Here is a 19,641-nt window from a genome sequence, read left to right as displayed (position 1 = left end):
GTGTGTGTGTGTGTGTGTGTGTGTGTGTGTGTGTGTGTGTGTGTGTGTATGCACTGATGGGCTGTCTGGTACCATACCTGGCACTCTGGTTAGGATGGTGGCGTTCTGCGTGTGTGTGTGTGTGTGTGTGTGTGTGTGTGTGTGTGTGTGTGTGTGTGTGTGTGTGTGTGTGTGTGTGTGTGTGTGTGTGTACTGGCCCACCTCGTCAGTTTAAACGCATGCATGGCCGTGTGTGTGTGTGTGTGTGTGTGTGTGTGTGTGTGTGTGTGTGTGTGTGTGTGTTTTCCCTGGCCTAGCAGCAGTCTCACCTTGTGCGTGGTCTGTGCCGGCAGCAGTGGTGTGGTGTTCTGCTGTGCCGTTGCAGATGTCCTCTGTCTGGCATCCCTTGTCACATGTGGTGGTGTTACTGGTGGTGCAGGTGGTACTGGTAGTGGTGGTGGTGGTGGTGGTGGACAGCATCTCCTCCTGCTGCTCCTCCTCCTCCTCCTGCTGCTGCTCCTGCTGCTGCTGCTGCTCCTGCTGCTGATCCTGGGCTGTGGGCTCCTCCATAGGTCCCTCCTTCTCGATCTCCATCTCCCTCTCCATCTCCATCTGCCCGACCAGGCAGCACACACACACTACGGAGCAATCACACGCCACAGAACCGCTTATTACACAAATAAACAAATACACTGATTGAAACATTGTATACACTTCGTCACAGAGAACCTCTTCTTACACAAATGGTCAATCAAACAAACAACTAACACAAACAAAAACAAAGATCGAAACATTGTATATTCCCCCTTCACCCCAAAAAGTAAGGACAGAATGCTTGAATCGGAATAGTTGCCGTCTCTCGGTCCACGCCACACACACACACACACACACACCAGGCTTGTACGAAATTCCGAATTGAATTGAGAATGACCCCAAAATTCAAATTAAATTCTTGAATTTCAATATGAATTGAATTGAAATTCCAAACAGGAAATGGAATTGCAATTCGAATTGGAATGGCAGGAAACTGAATTTCACGGAATTTAAATTCTAAGAAATTCAAAGCAATGTTATAATACTGACACTAGGTGGTGGCAGGGATGGTCAGTATCTCGAATACTTCAATTAAAATACATTTTGAAATAGAAGATAGTATTTTGAATTTTGTAGTTCGTGTCAGTGAATTACAAGTATTTGAAGTTTGTATAAATACTTTCCCCCCTGTATTTTGAATTTTCAAAATAAGAGAAAATACAATATCCTACTTTCTCCTGAACAATGCAATTACATAGTAGGAACACGGATCAAATAGTATGTAAGTGATGCTTGTAGCTATATTGGAATGTAAAAGTGTTTGCCTGGGAAAGGGGTGAAGGACTCCAAAGATTGACAGTTCAATTCCCAGGTAACATTGGCAGGTGACTACCTGACTACGAGTTACTAACGAATAACCAGCCTCAAAATTCTGAATTATTGAATATATACTGTTGGATCAAAAAACGCCACTCTTGATAAAATATCATCAATAATTGAAATTGCCATGCTTAGCACCAAAGGTGTAACCGTGATCATTACTAATACTGCACCATGCATCACACACAAGATGGCGCTCTAAGGCCACAAATGGTGCATTAGTGACGCTTTGCAAGATATGTGAACATCATTTGCAAGATACGCTTTTTTGTTTATTGAACTCACATACAGACCTTGACATATCTGTACCATTTTTAAAATGCTAGTTGTGCCAAGTAGCCCATTGTTTATATAGCCTTCTCCATAATTACAAGAACTTAACATTATTCTTTGTTCAATGACTGATTAATGATGGTTACACAGGAGTTTTTTGTGGTTTAAAGTAGGCCTACCTTTTATTGTGTAAGTGAATTGAATTGTTATTTTTGGTGATGCCATACAAGCGATTGAGTAGCGAAGGGAAATTGAGTTTCCTTGCTGAGACTTGAACCTTAAACTTCTGGCATGCAAAACTGGGGCTCTAACCGCTACACCAAATAGCCAGACTCATTAGCTTGAAAGTCAGGACACACCCACATACCTAGTTTCTGTTGTATTTTGTGTATTTGAAAATGCAAAATACAGTATTTTGATTATTTATACATTTACTGTTATGTATTTTGTAACGTATTTGTAACATCTTAGAGCTGGGTGTTTTGCATTGTATTTTGAAATACATTTAGTTGTGTCTTTGCCCATCCCTGGATGGTGGTGTGAAATTCAAAGAAACTCAAAGTAATGACAAAATAAGAACACTAGATGGTGCTGTATATTTATAAGCATGTGTCTATTCCCGGCACTGCGAGGTGGGTGGGAAGAGTGAATTATAGCCCCCTTAGGTCACCTGTTGGGCTGCTTCCTAGCAGTGCTTTAGGATTTGGGTAGGTAATTATTTGACTTTCGGGTTTTTTTAACTTCCATTTTGAGTTAGTACAATGCCATTATCTATTTGCTGTAGACCTTAGATGGTAATATTTACATACATTTTGGTACAAAAAAGAGAAAAGGGAATCCTTCACTGGGTCCTGTATCCAGTTAGTAAAAAAGGGTGCTCATCAAAAAGAACTTGGGCGTCCAAACTTCCATGAAAAGATAAAAAAAAACACTATTTGAGGCACTCCTTACTAAAGTTTAAAAAGCCTTTATTAAATACTGGCTACATGCATTATACATTTTGTACATAACAAATAAGAAGTGTGAAAGTCATCTGTAGGCCTTGCATAACACTAATTATTATACATGCAACTACTGAAAATCACAATGGGGGCCTGCATGGTTTATACAACATTTACTTATCATTTTGAATGCTGAATACATTTGTAGTTAAATTCATTAGCAATATATATTTTTGTTAATGCTATTGTACTTAGTTACACTGTTATTGTTGTATTTTATTATTTTGAAAACACAAAAGTTGTGTGTTCATCCACTTCCTGAATTGCAGTGAGTTTCAATTCCATTTTGAATTCCATTTCCTGTAATTCAAATTCAGTTCAATTCAACATCCTGTAGGGGTGGAGTCAATTCAATTCAAATTCAATTCCACTTCCTGAATTGAATTTAATTCAGAAATTCTGAATTTCGTACAAGCCTGACACACACACACACACACACACACACACACACACACACACACACACACACACACACACACACACACACACAACGTGACATTCCCACACCAGAGAACCAGTTATTAAACAATCAGACAAGTGTGAGGGGGGGGGGGGGGGGGGGGGGGGGGGGGGGGGGGGGCTGTGTCTCATTGGGCTAAAGGGTGGTTTATGCCTCCAGTCCAGCGTCCCTGCGTCGTAATGCAGTGAGCCGCGCAGTTAACGTAGTGAAGCCCCCCCCCATCACGCAGGTACTCTGGGGCACCTCCCCAAAATTGTGTCTCGACGCAGGGAGCGACGGCGTGAAAGGGCGAAAATAGGTGGTCCTCTCGACCAGCCTGCTCTGTCCTCGAGTCGAGAACAAGCGCTACTTCCTTGTTCTAACCTTCGTCGGTCTACGGACTGTGAGCTCTTCATTAAATAAGTTGCCCGTGCTTTGTTGTTTGATTTATTTACACGAACCAAAGACAACACATGCGCTTGCAAGTTACGACGCTGAAGTTATTTGGACAGTTGAACAGTGGTTCCGAGGTCGAGGAAACATTCCGCTTCGACAAATGAGCCACTTCTTTGTTCCAAACTACCACTGTGGCTGCCAGTGCGATCAAACATGCACGTGATATAAAGATTTAATGTTTCATTTTCATTCTCGTCGAGTCTGTGATGCTAAAAAACAACCGACACGTCTAGTTTACTCTTTGTATTGAAGGCAGTTTCAGCGTGGAATGACATCGCGCAGACCGTGCTTCAAAACAGGGCATAAACCAAAATTAACTGCATCATGGCTGCGACAAGCTCACTCTGTGGCACAAGTAGGAAGCATAACCCGCCCTTAAGGTGCCACACAAGTCATACCAACCTGAGGCCATTTCACGATCCATCCCCATCTCTCTCTCCTAATACATGTACTGTCCTGTTAATAAAGGTATGAACCCTCCCCCTCCCCCTCCATGCAATGCAAGAAGATCATGTGAACATCTATTACGCTCACTGACACATTTGAAATGGAACAGCAGACAGCACTCTGCAGAACAACCACAAAGAACCACTTGTATGTTTAACAACAACATGTAAACAAACAACCATTCAAAAACTGACTAGAAAGTCAGGATTTCCATTGCAAGATGAGAATTCCCTCTCTGCACGGCATATCGATATTTTGGCCCACGCAGCTTAGTTATATTGTTTATAACACTTTTATAAGAATAACTTTTCACTGTCCTTATCGATTCAAAGTGAAGCGTAATACACACTCTATTGCAGAGTAATGAGCTTGACCTAGTTTAATAGAAAAATGAAGCATCAATAAAACTGGAATGACTATCTGCGCAGAAGCCTATGCAGAAGAAAAAAAACACCCTTTCTTGCACCATCCTCCCAGGCATCTAGGCCTGTAGCGCGGCCTATTTGCAGTGCTTGTCCTGCAAAGGGGGGCGAATTCAAGGGCGCATGCCTTCTGGATTTCACAGTACTAGGACCTCTTCAGAAGGGAGGGCGCAACTAACAGACACTTAACACCCCTACACACTCACTTTCTCACTTCATTTTACAGCCCGGCGAGGTGAGTTTAGTGCCAGGGTCAAAGGGTCAATGCCCAATTTGCTGCCAGTGCCACTGACTAGGACGCAAACAATGGCCCAAGTCAATAGTCAAGTTCAGGCCATTTGTAAAGGAGGAGGCTCTGTCTGTGTTGGAGTCACTGTGGGGGCATTCAGTAAATATTCAGAATTCTCATTCGAATCATTAGAATACAATTTTTGACATCTGACCAACCTGTATGTGACCTTTTATGTGCTACAAGGTGAACATTCATATTCATAGGAACACAAAGTTATTGTGAGCTAGCATGTGCTGAGAAATTCTCACTTCTCAAATCTCCAACCACAGGAAGTTCAAAAGCAAACAAAACAAAAACACTGCCATCTAAATGGGATCAGTTCAGCGTCTCTCTCTCTCTCTCTCTGATTTATAGGCTTGTCCACTACGCATGTGAGGTGCTGCATGGTCATTAGATCACGGCAGAGACGCACGCACGCACACACCCATGCACCCCTGCCTGCCCGACTGCCTTCAGCGAGAACTCTGTGAGTCCTTGCAGAAGATAGAGCATCACCCTCCTCTGGCCCTGTCCTGGGCCTCTGTCGGCCCTCCTCCGCTCCAACAAAGCGAGGGGGACACAGCCGACTATAGCCTGCCACAGATAAGTGCCACTTTCTGGGTGGATTAATCCCGCCCGCCCTCCCTGTCTCCCTCCGGACCCCTGTCACCAGCTTCCTTATCCCACACACTGACCTTGGAGCATGTAAACAATACAAATACGCAGTATGACAAGGTCCATAGACCTACTGTACATCACGTGCAAATGCTTTAAAAAAAAAAGCAAACCGCTGTCCAACAGTTCTAACAACCAACTGACTGACCGACCGGATGCATTGGTTGACTGTGGTCAAGTGAAAACTGGAAAAAAATGCCACAAATTTGACACAGCAGTGTGATTTAATCCTGTCTGCCCCTTAACTGTCTCCAAGCCTCTTCACTCACGCAATAACCTTGGTGTATGTCGGTCTAAACACATAAATTACATAACTATGCTTTATGCAAACAAATGTAAAAAGTTAAGCGCATAACATGGACTGTGGTAAAATAACACATTTGTAAATCTGCTGTGAATTTATCATGCGCTTACTTTCCATACCCTAATAAAGACTCCTTCTCCCCCTAATAGTATTTTGATGTACACAATACTCGAAACAATAAATGAACAAATCAATAAAGCCAGATAAATAAACAAATAAGCATGCAAAACAGGATGCTTTGGTTGACAAATGACATGATTGTGGTAGAATGGAAGGAGAGAAAACTTGACAAGGTGGTGTGACTGCCATCGCTACTGTGAGGAATGAAATGCCATCTGAGCAATTTGAAACTGATAGAATTACAGTGACTTCTGCATTAGAACATCCTCTCACTGTTCTACAGAGGGAAGCACGGCACACCTGAGTTTATTCAAACCAAGACAACAATACAACCTCAGTAGACAGGTATTCCATTCAAAAATGCATTTCATCAGCATATACGAATCTATATAGGGCTGCATGTCCCTAATACAATATTCTAATGTGTATGATATACTGAGAGTATTATCCTGCACTCAAGCCAATAACAGTCAATACCAAAACCTACCACAAGGGGGAGACAGCATCCATGCATTACAGCCAATAAATCATTGGCACAAGAACGTGCCAAGGAGTTTCCTTCCTCAAATTCCACTAAATGGCATTGTTTTAAACAAAACGAGCCCAAAGACACATAGTTCCATCTGAACTGGCTCTGACACAGAAAAGTGATAAATTCTGTAAAATTCCATAATGACACACTAACTTTTCAACCTGTCTATAACTAGTCATGGTGTGGTTTCTTGGCTGATGCTTGTTGAGAGGGGCGTGACACAGGACAGGTGCAGTCAGAACGTTGCCCTCAGCGAGCTCAAGGTGAAAAGGCAACAAGTTTGCCCTAATTTACTGAAATCAAATCAGATTACAATTTTCTTCTTGCATGTTCTGTATTCACCCCACCCACTTTAACATCAGCATCTCCAGGAACGATCTGTCAGTCAAATGCTTGACCTCTAATGCAACATCTGTTCAGGAATTTGCCAGCAGTTACGCAAAGTGGGGCACAGAATTATAAATGCTCTCTACTGGATGTGGTTGCACTCCCTGCATCATAAAATATCAACATTCTTAACCAGGGAACCAAATGAAGAGAAACTTTGATTATTGACTCAAAGGTTACATTATGAGAGATGAAATGTTGAATCAGACTCCTAACATACAGCTGTCATCAAATTTAATCCAACCTGGACTCAGAGTTAACACAAATCATGGACATCCAAGACAAGACATATATACTACTGGAATCGTGACGGCCAGATAAAAGACTATGCTTAGATTTCACTGCTGCAGATGGCACGGAGGCATGAGAAGGAGAGGGTCCAATTATCAAACATAATTGTAGGGAAGGAAGATATTTTTAAGTGAATAGATATGTGACTCACACCTCCACAAAAAGAGAAAGGCGATTTGCCATCCCTCAAAACATGAGGATGACTTAAAAGAGAGGGAGCGAGTGAGAATGAGAGTGAGAGAGTGAGCAGCCAAGAGACCATCACGAATGAGAACGACAGAACTTGGCCATAACGTAACGCCTGGCAGATTAGTCAACAACACAGGAAATAAGAGGGGCGTAGTGTGTGATTCAGGTTGAGGTACGTGAGGTACGCCACTGATGCTGAACCTCACAGCAATGTGTGTCTTGGTCGCCATGGTTACAGACAAGCTAAAGTAGAGTGTGTGAGACTCTTTAACAACACTTGAGGGGGAAAGTAGCCTACTGCATGGAGACACAAGAGAAGCTTCAAAAAAACACAAAAGGAGCCAAACGGCATCGGAGAGAGAGAGAACGAGAGACAGAATGCTGAACTGAAAACTGGGTAGCGCAGGACATAAAAAATAACGTTTCCCACACGTTGCCCACGCTCTTAATCCTAGAGCTCGCAGCAGGAGAGATGTCCACGGTGGTTTGACGCAAACACGCGCGCACGCACACACACATACGCAAACCAGCAGCTGCAGTAGAACCGGCTGTCATTTCTCTAATTCTGGCTCACCTACAGATGCTGACTGCTGGCGAAGCTGTTGCTCGCCATCCACCCAATCTGGTGTTAATTGGCATGCAGCTACCACAGGCTGAGGAAGCCCCAGGATTCAGAAGAAAAGTCACTGATCTGGGACCTGCAAGCCGCAGTGAACCCTCCCTCTCTCACACTCACACTCACCAGCTGTTCCAAGACCAGGAGCTGGAGGAGGAGGAGGAGCAGTCACAGGACAGAGCTGTGGCTCCCATGAGGAATTGGTTAGTCAAGGTGGTGTGTCCATACCTGTCAACATTGGAGTAGCACAAGGACGGGAGAGGCTGACATTGGCCGTGGTGGGCGTCAGAAACTACGGGACAGCCATAAACTATCATAAACTGTGTGCGCTCCCTAAACATACTGGGATTGGAGGGGGTGGGGACAAAAGGATTATGGAGAAACCCGGGAAGAACACGGGCGGTGTGAAGGTGCTGTTTGTCTAAGAAGGTGGCCAGGAGACTCGTGGTTGAGAATAGAGACCATTCACAGTGATCATGATTGGTGATGGGTCGGGATAATGTAATAATTTAGTTATTCCCTGGGGCTAGTGTCACTGATTGTTGACAGTGGAAGAAGTTATGCAATTGTATGGCAACAAAAGATAAGATCAAAAATGATATAAATAGCATAAAAGTTCTCCATATCATGCTGTTTTAGGTCGATAATTTTGACGACTTTTGGCATACATGCCCATTTCATGTTTCAATTTCAAGACCAGGTGAAGTTTGTTATCCCCCTCAGATTAAGAACTGCCCCTGCCTCCTCAGACCAAGAACTGCGTTAGAGAGAGGGAGAGTGTGTGTGTGTGTGTGTGTGTGTGTGTGTGTGTGTGTGTGCGTGTGCGTGTGTGTTTGCATGTGTGCGAGTGATGGGGTATATCCAACTTTAGAGACATTATGGCACCAAGCAGTGTGTGTGCTAGCTAGTTCTGTGTACCAGGCATGCCTGTGTAAATAGCATCTCAGCTGGGCCTTATCAATCACTTTGCCTTATTAGTTAACCGAAAGCAGGCAGTCACAGGTTGCCTAAGTAGCATTAGGCCTGAGGATACACTAATAGGCAAGCGCTCTATTTGAGGTCTCTGTTGAACATTAATCAATCATCACTTTTCTACTCATGAAAAGGGTGACATGATTATGAAAATCACACACATTTAACACATTAAAAAATGCATTTTCCCTCTAAAGTATTATATTCGTAATGTTTCTTCAGGCACACACAGTGGTTCAATGGGGGTGGTCCTTAACCAGGGAAAGTTGGAGAAATAGTTCAGTTTTGTGATGTTTTTAAACAATATGCACCGTACATCCATCTCTGTTGCCAGAGGTGAAGACCCTTGTGTCAAAACCCTGCCACACACGTCAACCAAGCTTTTTCTGGACCAGCACATCCTTGTCTCCACACGGATCATAGAACTTGGAGGCTAAACCAGATGATCACTGACATCAGGGAGAAAGAAGAGTATGCCATAGAACAGGTGGAATTTTGGTATGCCCTTTTAAGATACCTTTGTACTAATAACTGACCACCAGATGTCATAGATATGTGGCTACACTGATCTAAAACCATCTTGACAGTCACAGGTGCAATGTCCATACAGCAGAAATCCCAAAAGAAAAATACTTAGTATTTACTGGGTTTAACATACATTTGACGAATTCATGATGTGCAGTGACTGCGTTCCATAGAGAACTGTAGTCACAATGTGAATAGCCTACCCAAAATCATTCACTTGCAACTATTCACCCATGGTCCGCATATGGCATCCATATACATTTGATGTCATTTGGTTCTGTGTGAACTAATTAAAACTAACGGCACCAAATGTTTATAAAACAGCATGTCAAGGTAAAATAAGCAAAACAAAGCCAAAAACAAAAACGCTAAATCAGCACTTTTTTTATTTACACCCATTGATTTAGTTGGTATATTGGGCAGTTGATGAGCTTTGCTCAAAGGTCACTCATCAGGTTAAGCATGTTACCTCCATCGCAGGTAACGATACACAATGATTGTTCAGGTAATGTTTCACCAAAAAGAAGTACCCCACTTGTGACGCAAAGCTACTGAGTAGTTTAGGGTCACGACACCAACAGCAACAACCATGTGCACCACTTCCTTGCGCACGAGAAAACAGGAAGCACTTAAACATGTGGCAAATCAAGTACATTCTTCAAATTATGTCGCGAAGAGTGACAACGCCACACATGTGCAAATCAAGTACTTTTCCCAAAAAGCGATGCAGGTTAAACTAATTCGGCGCAAACTAACCATTCAGCAAGTGAAAGGGCAATCGAATGCGTGCTAGGGACATACGTGAAACGCGGGATGTGACGCAAATGGCACCGAGTCTGTTTCTAATAGCAAGTATTCTGTGGATAATGATAATGACAGAATTTCGCATTCGCGCCATCAGTGTGCATCCCTGCACGGAGGGCGAAGACCACTTGAACCATCGCGTAAGGAAAGATCAGTTGCGTAACTTCCATCGAAAAAACTTAACGAATTGTGCACCAAAGCGCCACATCACCCCCTACAAGAAGGACCAAGCTCCACAAAACAGCGGTGTGGTTCCTCAAAATCAATCTCACTGAAAAATAATGACTAATGTTTTAGTCATTTTGTGCCATCTTAACCGTCTATGACGCACAGAGAAAGAGTTCATGGCCATATGAATCTGTTCGCTTTATCGTGGTGGACGGCTAGGACGCATACACGTAGCGGCCGACAGAGCACAGGGTAGCCTACTAGACATCGATGGTTTCCCTTCGTCTTCCAGCCATTCGGTGATAAGATGATGAACTGAAACCGTGCCTCGATGTTAGACGGATAGATGGCAATAAATGTTATTCTATCCTAATAGGTTAGCGAATATAACTTAGCAAGAATGCAAGAGCTAGGCTACCACCGATATGCGCAAAGGGGCACAATCGTTGCGCAGCTTTGGACTAACCTACCCAATTTATGTGCGCCAACTCCCCGATTGTTTGGGAGTCTAGCATTAGTTTGGTCACAGCCTCTCCTAGCCGTCTTTTCGCAACACGAAGCGCAATGCACTTCTCCGTTCTCATGGCACCGTTGTATTGCCCTATTATGCCCCTGAAATCTCTTTTACACGCTTATATTGTCAACTCCAAAAAGCAACCATTCCATATCACAAAAGACCAGATTAACTTGATCAAAGGGTGAGCTACGTACAAAATGCACCTTTCAAGTCGCAAGAAAAGAGGCCCCCTCCACAGATTGCAGCATGGCCGAGAGTGCAGCGTAAAAGCGGGCTGACCCAAAAGATATACAAAGGGAGTGTTGAATACGTCCACACTAGACCCAAAACTAAATTACGAATGACCTGAAACGGTTATATGTTTGCTACTACAGCCGAAAGAAACAACAAAATGGTCGATGATGGTAAAGATTAGATGCTACGCTATGCGGCTCGGTGGCACCTTTTCCAAGAAGTAGCTTGGCGCACAGGTCCGGTGACCCTTCCGGCTTTGCGCGTCTTCCTACAGCCTTCATTCAGCCCCAAATGCGTAAAATAACGAAGTTGTATTGTAAAATGTGGTAAATACCACACATACACATTAGATTTACCCTCATAAACGCTGTCAACAGACATTATTAGCCACTGAAACCAAACATTCGCCCCTCCATGAATGGACCGAACAAGAGAACGATGACGCCATTTTCTGCAAAACAACCACGTTCGGTGAGGTACGAAGGCATTTTTAGCTTCCAAAACCACTTCAGACCAAGGTTGAAAGGTTCACTTTGGATGTAGATATCGTTGTATTACTTCTTAGTCAATTGCCTGCCAAAAGAGAAGATTGAATCAGTTTTTGTTACGTACCACAAAAGCGTTTCGGCCGGTGAGCTACTTCGACTGTGCGTCCTCTCGGGCTAGCTGGGGATTGTTTATTACGCCTCTCAGTGCCGAGTTCTCGCTCGGCAGTTCCCTCGCCAGCAGCCTTTGTGCACACTATGGAGAGGCTCCAGTCGTGCGGCCGCTGCGCAAAAGGTGCTACATTTAAACTTTATATATACAGTGACAGGCGACGCAACAGAGGACTCCACGAGAGCTGACATCAACTGAAATTTGAAAATGTGTATAATGTCCGATTCTGACAGATGTTTTTGTGCATCTGTGGCGGCGCGCGCCCACTCCAAATCAATGAAACGAAGGTGTTTTTTTTCTCCAAACTAAAACTGTCGTCTGTCAAAAAGTTTCAGAACAATGGGTCAACATTTTATTGTGTTAATATGAGTAACTGATCCTATTTAATTCTCAGGTCGATTTAGATAGATATCCTAAATTAGCAAGGCACTTTGCCATAAGGCGCAGTGTTCGTGGAAAACACCCAAAAAAGGCAAATCAATGTATTATTATTGTTATCATTATCATTATTATTATTTTAAGTTTCTGGGCACTATTGCATGCACATCAAAACTAATTCGGGGGGAAAAAACAGGTTACACCTAAATATTGGCGTGTTGCACATTTGCGTCATGAAATTAGGTCTCCACGTATCACCAATAATGGCATTACATTTACAGAAAAAATAAATAAGGTATCGTCCCAAACAACTGGCAACATTTGTTTGGTTCAATTTAATTAGTGGTCAGGAGAAAAAAAATAACTACAGACCATGTGGGTTTGTGGTCACTGGGAAGGGCACGCCAATGGCGTAATAAACTGGCATAATAATTGGTTTCTAATAGTTTGAAATAACTCCTTTCTCTAATAATAGTGACTGATTGCTGCTTTATCAAAGTGATTGGGAGATACAGCATGTCAGGGATTCATGGTCTTCAATGCAAGCGCTTTTGAATCATCCACCAACGAATGGCAGTGTTCATAAAATTAGTTTACTGCTGAAGTGTGGCAGTGTCATCCTGGCTAGCAGGCTAGCCCACCCCACATTAGCCTCTTTCATGCTAGCCTGCTAGCATCCTCACGGAGCAGTGTGCCAGCAGCAGCACCTTCGCTTGCAATTCGCGAAATGTTAGTCATTTCTCCTCGAATCTTCTTTCTAATCAAACGATGTTCACACATTTTCCTCACGCAATTATCCAATGATGCCAATATAACCACCACGTGAACTTATCCTATCAAGTAAAGAAGACGCAATTCTTATGTCTGAAGAAACTTAACTGCCTCCCTTGCGCAGGTGCTGGGGAAAACTTGGTTGCTATGATACTGTAAGCTGGGATAGCGCGCCAAAGTGCTTGCAATCTAAACACGTGCATGATGTATAAATTTGTCTGACAGCATTGTTCCCACGAGCCGCAGCTTGGTTAGCCAGCATTGCGCACGCGAATTCTTCGTCAGTATATGACAAATCAATTCCGAACAGAGTTCACCCAGATTCCACCTCACTGCTGACTGCTTTTTAATGTGTGAATTTCAGGAGGTTTTTTTTTCATTCTCTCTCTCCTCCAGCTGGAGACTAAGAAAAAAAACTGGTAGTGCCATTGTGTGCACCCAAATAAAAAAAGAGGGGAGTCTAGGAGTTCTCCTGTAGTTATAATCCGGCAAACCATGCCTCAACTCCACAGAAAACACAACAAAAGATAGCCATTGCTTTCCCCCAGACTCCTAACTGAAGGGCCTGGACTAAACCATTACCATAAGAATGCTGGATGGGGTGGAGTGTGGGGGGTATACCCTTCCCTTGAATTGCCAGACAGAATTTTGAGAATAAAAACTTTTCTATTTATTGTCATTATTATATACTTACTCTGCTTTAGCCTACCGGTTTGGATGTCTACTGTGATTGTGCCTGTCTTAATTGTATCAGTCTATGCAATGCCTTTCATAGACAAGCGAGGAGGTTGAAAACTTTATATCATCTGCAACTGCCCTGTCATTTTAGTGTTAATGTTTAAGATCTGACGCACGCACGCACGCACGCACACACACACGCACACACACACACACACACACACACACACACACACACACACACACACACACACACACACACACACACACACACACGCACACACACACACACACAGATTACAAGGTGACACAGAGAGACAGGTAAAAAATGTATTTGTGTAACAGTTGAATTCCAAAACATGATCAAACCCTGAAAAATACACATACTCAATTTCCTTTCTGAAAATGCCTTGGGCCAGAGTAAAAAGCACATATATAGGAACACCATTCCACTGAGGTTTTGCCATTGAAGTTGTAACTTCCTTTCAAATACATTAAGTTGGATAGAGTTTAAACAACCATATAAAATAAGGCCTTACAATAAAAAAAATAAAACAGCTCTATATGGCTGACCAGATTTTGGGGCAGGGGCATCACATTTTTCCATTAATAACATAGGGGCGACAATGTGTAAAAGTTACATAACTGAGCAAAAGGACAGTAAGTATAACATTTCATATAATTTAATACAATTAGTATACACAGTTACATGACACTTTAACCTGAATTTGTCTGATGGAAGGTGAGTCTGAGGTGGTCAGACGGTCTCTGGCAAACTTGTCAGATGATAACCATTTTTTAAGGTTAGGAAGGATGAAAGTGGTTTTAAAACCATGTATGAACCTCCATGCATGTAGCCTGGGCGAAAGCCGACTGTTGACTCCGTCAAACAGTCTGGACCAAGTCAAGAGGAATCCGTTTACGTGGAAGGTGAGAGATGGTCTGACCTAACTGCAATTTTAATTCATTGGAGTTCTGAATTCAAATTAAATTTAAAATTGTGTTTTATTAGCACGACTGTTACGATATAGTGTTGCCAAAGCATACGAATAACAAGCCAAAAGTGTCAATAGTGTTACCTTAACCAATCAGTAAAAGACTCCGTGGGCGAGTTCTGCATCACCACTCTCATGTGTTTGCTGATTGGCAGAACCATGAGCGAACTGAGCTAGGAGGGTTGGGTCAGACTATGTACGAAACTAAAATCTTTGGGTGGAAGTGCGTAGGATAACGTCGCCAGGCTACCATGCATGTGTGAATCATCCACTTTTTGTATTATACCTCGAGGCTTTTTTTTAAGGTAAGGAGGTGCGTAAATGACAACAAAAACGTATGGCATTGTTACCGAAGACATTGCATGGTGACAAGTGTTACAAGTGGATACTTTTGTCAAATATAGTTGGTTCAAATATATGAAAGCAGAATAAAAATAGATCACAGTGGACATGCCATAGAAGCATGGCCTATAAAAATTGCTGTCGTTTATTACAACCAAATATACACTTTCAAACCCCACAGATCTATATAGGCCTACTCTATATTTGAAATAAGAGGCAGTCAACTGAAAATTAAAGAGAAAACATTCTTGACAATATCGGAGAAAAGTTCAAATAGCAGACAAAACAGTTATCTAATCAAATGACAATCCAAACCTGTAAATAAGGACAATGACAGAGCTTTCAGAGACAGTCTTTTGCGAACATTCAATTTTCCAATTAACCACATTTACTGAAGTGGTTAGGGTTAATTAAGAATTTAGACTATCAAATGGAACAGTGCATTAGCGTGCCTCAAAAAGGAACGTCACTGTTACATTAAAATTGCTTTTAACAACGGATACCTGGGCTTTGGACGTATTTTTCTTTGCACAAAACAGGCTGTTATGCATGAGCGTATGCCTAGCAAAATGAACAAGACTGCAGGGAAAACATCCAATTTTTGTGGGTTTATGAAAGGGACCTCTCAAGTATGAGAGACAATACTAGCACAGCGTTCTTTAGATTAGAAAGCAAAAGTTTGGAAAGAGTTTACTGTAAGACAGCAATCTCTCCAAGCGCACTACGTACCAACACCTAAGGACTATGGGTGGAAGCACTTTTACATGGAGTTCACAGAGCCTTTGAAAAGCCAGGCTTCATCTCTTGTGGTACGTGAAGTCTCCATCTTGAGCAAGGCAAAATAACATTTTCTGGCCAAAACACATCAATGAGCGAGATGCACACTGAATATTCTAAAACGCAGGGTAATCAGAAAGGAAACAAGAAAAAAAAATCTTTACAAACATTTTGTCTTCCTATGCAATATATATTTTTATATATGATTGAAACATCTTTTCTCTATAAATAAAACCAGATGAAATTCCTGGTATATGACAAAGTGCAAAGGGGCATGTACTATGCAAATGTTAACTATTTAAGGTGATCATGCTGATCGAAATCAAATCCACACCAAAGTAATCTACACGACTATGGTTGGTTTTAGTGTGCCTGTGTCTATACCTTTAACCAAATAATTATTCAATAATATACATGCTCACAAACAGCAGTATAATACTTGGGATTTTTAACCACAAGGTAAAGCTGACACGGCATAGAACTGTTCTTCAATAAACAGTGGGACTATTGGAGGGAAAATAAAATACCCTTGCAAAAGAAGGCAAGATAGGTTTCTTTGGGGTGTGGGGGGGTATAGTCTTTTAACACACATTGATTGGATGGGTGGCAGGGATTAGGGGTGGTGGGACTATTTTTCATGTAGCTCTGCAAGATTGATAATAAATACAAAAAATAATAGAAAGATATGTACACTTTGTCCAACAATACAAACTCTATAATAATAATACTTTCAACTTTTTTTTTAAAACGACATACAAATATACTTTTGCTCATCTTTAGCCCTACACTAGTCAGTTAGAAAAATTAATATAGAAATGATAAATTATCATACAAAAAAACCCAACACTTCCTTATGTTGTTTTCCATTTGAGGTGCAAGTCCTGACAGTTTTTTTGTTGTTGTTGTTCTTGCGATCCTTGCAACAGAACTGAAATACTTGGAGGAAAGAAAAACCTGAATTCAACCCATTTCATTTAAAAAATAAATCTTGCCAAACAGTGTCAGTAAGTAAAGAATTCCCTTGGTTGAAAAGTTCCTGTTTGTCTCCATCACCTGCTCAACGGTCCAGGTGGGAAGAGATTTAAGTGCACTTTAGATAGGCATGGTGTAGAGGCTTTTCCAATTCCAGAGCCTTGTTTTGTGTGTGTGTGTCTGTGTGTCTGTGTGTCTGTCTGTGTGTCTGTCTGTCTGTCTGTCTGTGTGTGTGTGTGTGTGTGTGTGTGTGTGTGTGTGTGTGTGTGTGTGTGTGTGTGTGTGTGTGTGTGTGTGTGTGTGTGTGTGTGTGTGTGTGTGTGTGTGTGTGTGTGTACATCCATGTACATGTACATGTGTATGGATGTGCAATATGATACATGGTGGACAGGCCTCAGGCATTATGGTCTCCCCACGTTTCGTCACAGCTCACGGAAGAAAATCAGCGGCCACCCCACATCACCACTAGGTGCCCCTCTTCTCCTCTTCAATCCTTTTTTTCCTTTTGTCCTGGCATCTTCAACAAGGCGACATGATCAATCGGATCGATAGAATGCATTGCTATATAATAACAACAACAACATGAGCCAAACAAAACAAAAACAGAAAAAAAAAAGTTCAGCGGCATCGAGAGTGGTGTTGAGCAGAACAAAGCCAGTCCAGCTCTGATGGGCCCGCCGTGTTATAGACGGTATGTCCTCACAGAGTCTTCCTGTACACCAGTAGACAAACTGTCTACGGAGAAAAGAGATATCCCATTTAGATGTGCAGCACAAAAGGCTGACAAGGTTAAGAGAGCGTCGTTTAGTACCAAAAGAGGAGGAAGATAGACCCTCTAATTCCTTTTTTTATGACTGCCAGTGTGGACTGACAGGATTCCCAACCCTGCCCGACAACCTCCTTGGGCCAACCTGACCCCAAACGGCCTCAGTTTTACCTCTCTGGTTTGTGAGTGACAATTCCAGTAAAGCCTTAAGATGTAGACAGAGGAGGAGGAGGAAGATGGGGAGCCTTGGAAGAAGATGGCAGATGGCAGTTAACAGTCTATCTGCAGAACAGAGCAGAGCATCCTCCTGTTCTCCTATGGTGATCAGTGGAGTCAGTGGTGCACCTTGGACTGAGAAAGAGAGAGAAGGATGTATTGGTTGATACAATATGGAAAAATGAGAAAAGGTTGCACCATGCATATGTTTCTTTATTACACAGACGTATTTCGGCGTTCTGCCTTCCTCAGTGTGCAGAACGCTGAAACGCGTCTGTGTAATAAAGAAACCTATGCATGGTGCGACCTTTTCTCATTTTTTAGTTTTACAATATTTTGGTCAGCACCCCTAAAATAAGAAAAAATTGTTGGGTGAAGCCTGCTCCAACCTTTATGAACTTGATACAATATGGACACATGTGAACAAAGAGTAGCAAGAAGACATCGAATTGAAAAGGTCCGGTGGGTAGAGTGATGTTGCTTGATCACAATCTTCATCACCATCAGTGTTCTTATTGACTTGTCATTTTGCATGTATACTACTTGCTCACAATGACTAGTTTAGTTTAGTTTATTGGTTTATTTCATCAGGGAACATGTGCAAGGTACACTAGTTACATAGTAAAAAGATGACCTGCACCAGATTATAGCTAATAGCTAATTTCCATCTGTTATGCTCCCAACAGCTATGGGTGTTGTATTCCAAGTTCTGCACCCTGGCAAGTTAAAATATAAAAGGTGATGATGCACATGGCAACTTTTTGAGCAATGTTGGCAAACAATAACATGGCTGGCTCCTAATTCTCTGATGCATATTTGTCTGCTGATTCAAGTTCTCTTATTCAAAGTGTCATTGTTGATTGATGTCCAAACAGCATTTTATAGCATCATTACCCGAAACATTGCTCAAAAAGTTGCCCTGTTTATCATCAACTTAAGATCTGGACAATGCTTGGAATATTTATCATTATAACTAGGGCTGTCAGTAGATAAAAAAAAATAATCTAATTAATTACAGAATTTGTAATTAATTAATCTAATTAATCACACTTACTCGTATGTTCTTTTCATGACGCGAAACAACAACAACAATAATAATAATAATAATAATAATAATAATAATAATAATAATAATAATTAGGCCTACAATAGGCCTATAAGCCCTATGATGTACTAATATGTTAAAATAGGCCTGGTAAACAGAGTTAGTGAATAAATAGGCTACATTAGCCAACACAAAAAATGAGTCTACAGTATCTATCTATCTATCTATCTATCTATCTATCTATCTATCTATCTATCTATCTATCTATCTATCTATCTATCTATCTATCTATCTATCTATCTATCTATCTATCTATCTATCTATCTATCTCTCTATCTATCAGAAAAGGTCAGAGTTCAAGGAAATGGGAACACCCCCTGATGAAACAGATGACGTGCATTCATTCACGTTTTGTTTACATTTTGGGGAGCTGGATTAGCCAGGAATGATAACTGCACTGAGCTAGCCAATAACCCTTGCTTGGACTAAACATTGATTCTACACCAAAATATTCTATGGATATTAGTTAGCGATCAAAGTTGTCAACTTGACATCTGTGGCAAAGATTCACAGTGGTATTATTTTATTCTGAACGTGGCATGTATCACTAAAATCGCTGTAATCACAACCCAACTTGAGAAGATCATCTTCCAGCACTTGCGATGACTTTGTGCTGTCAAATTGAAATCCCAAGGCTACTCTGCGCTGTTGACACTTGCACTGTAGCTTGTGTCATGGGGTAATTTCGGAGCCTGTAATATTTTGATTCTTACGTGCAGCGTGGACAAGGTAGCAATTATCTATCAAGTGGTTTGATGTTGTGGTGAATAGACAAGTGTTGTTCTGCAGATGAGCAGAAACCTCTGCTGAAATTGCGGTAGGCTCTAGGTAGTAGCTTGGCTACCGCGGTCACACATCATGAGCACAAATATTTGCGTCGTGTGTTTCAAAGCCTGAACAGTCAATTCATTCGTATGCGGGGCTATAGTTGTATGAAAGATTTAAGTAG

The 19,641-nt window shown here is 41.8% G+C and overlaps 2 protein-coding genes across 7 annotated transcripts in view; both read right to left on the bottom strand.

The window, feature by feature from the left end:
* The window catches only part of znf800b (zinc finger protein 800b), a 30,675-nt gene extending 18,611 nt beyond the window's left edge, over positions 1 to 12,064 (bottom strand). For both annotated transcript variants that reach the window (XM_063217106.1, XM_063217107.1), the window contains exons 1-2: positions 11,648 to 12,064; positions 309 to 617 (exon numbers count right to left, since the gene is read on the bottom strand). In XM_063217106.1, coding sequence (XP_063073176.1) covers positions 309 to 591 — 283 coding nt within the window. In that variant the 5' untranslated portion in view covers positions 592 to 617; positions 11,648 to 12,064. The remainder of the gene's footprint in view (positions 1 to 308; positions 618 to 11,647) is intronic.
* A 1,771-nt stretch (positions 12,065 to 13,835) lies between these two features.
* Positions 13,836 to 19,641, bottom strand: part of atxn7l1 (ataxin 7-like 1) — a 43,743-nt gene continuing 37,937 nt past the window's right edge. For all 5 annotated transcript variants that reach the window (XM_063217101.1, XM_063217102.1, XM_063217105.1 and 2 more), the window contains one exon: positions 13,836 to 17,722. In XM_063217101.1, coding sequence (XP_063073171.1) covers positions 17,705 to 17,722 — 18 coding nt within the window. In that variant the 3' untranslated portion in view covers positions 13,836 to 17,704. The remainder of the gene's footprint in view (positions 17,723 to 19,641) is intronic.

Source organism: Engraulis encrasicolus, chromosome 15 (genome assembly GCF_034702125.1).
Source record: "Engraulis encrasicolus isolate BLACKSEA-1 chromosome 15, IST_EnEncr_1.0, whole genome shotgun sequence".
NCBI classification, from domain to species: domain Eukaryota; kingdom Metazoa; phylum Chordata; class Actinopteri; order Clupeiformes; family Engraulidae; genus Engraulis; species Engraulis encrasicolus.
The sequence above is the reverse complement of the archived record's forward strand: the minus strand, read 5'-3'. Positions and strand labels throughout refer to the sequence as shown.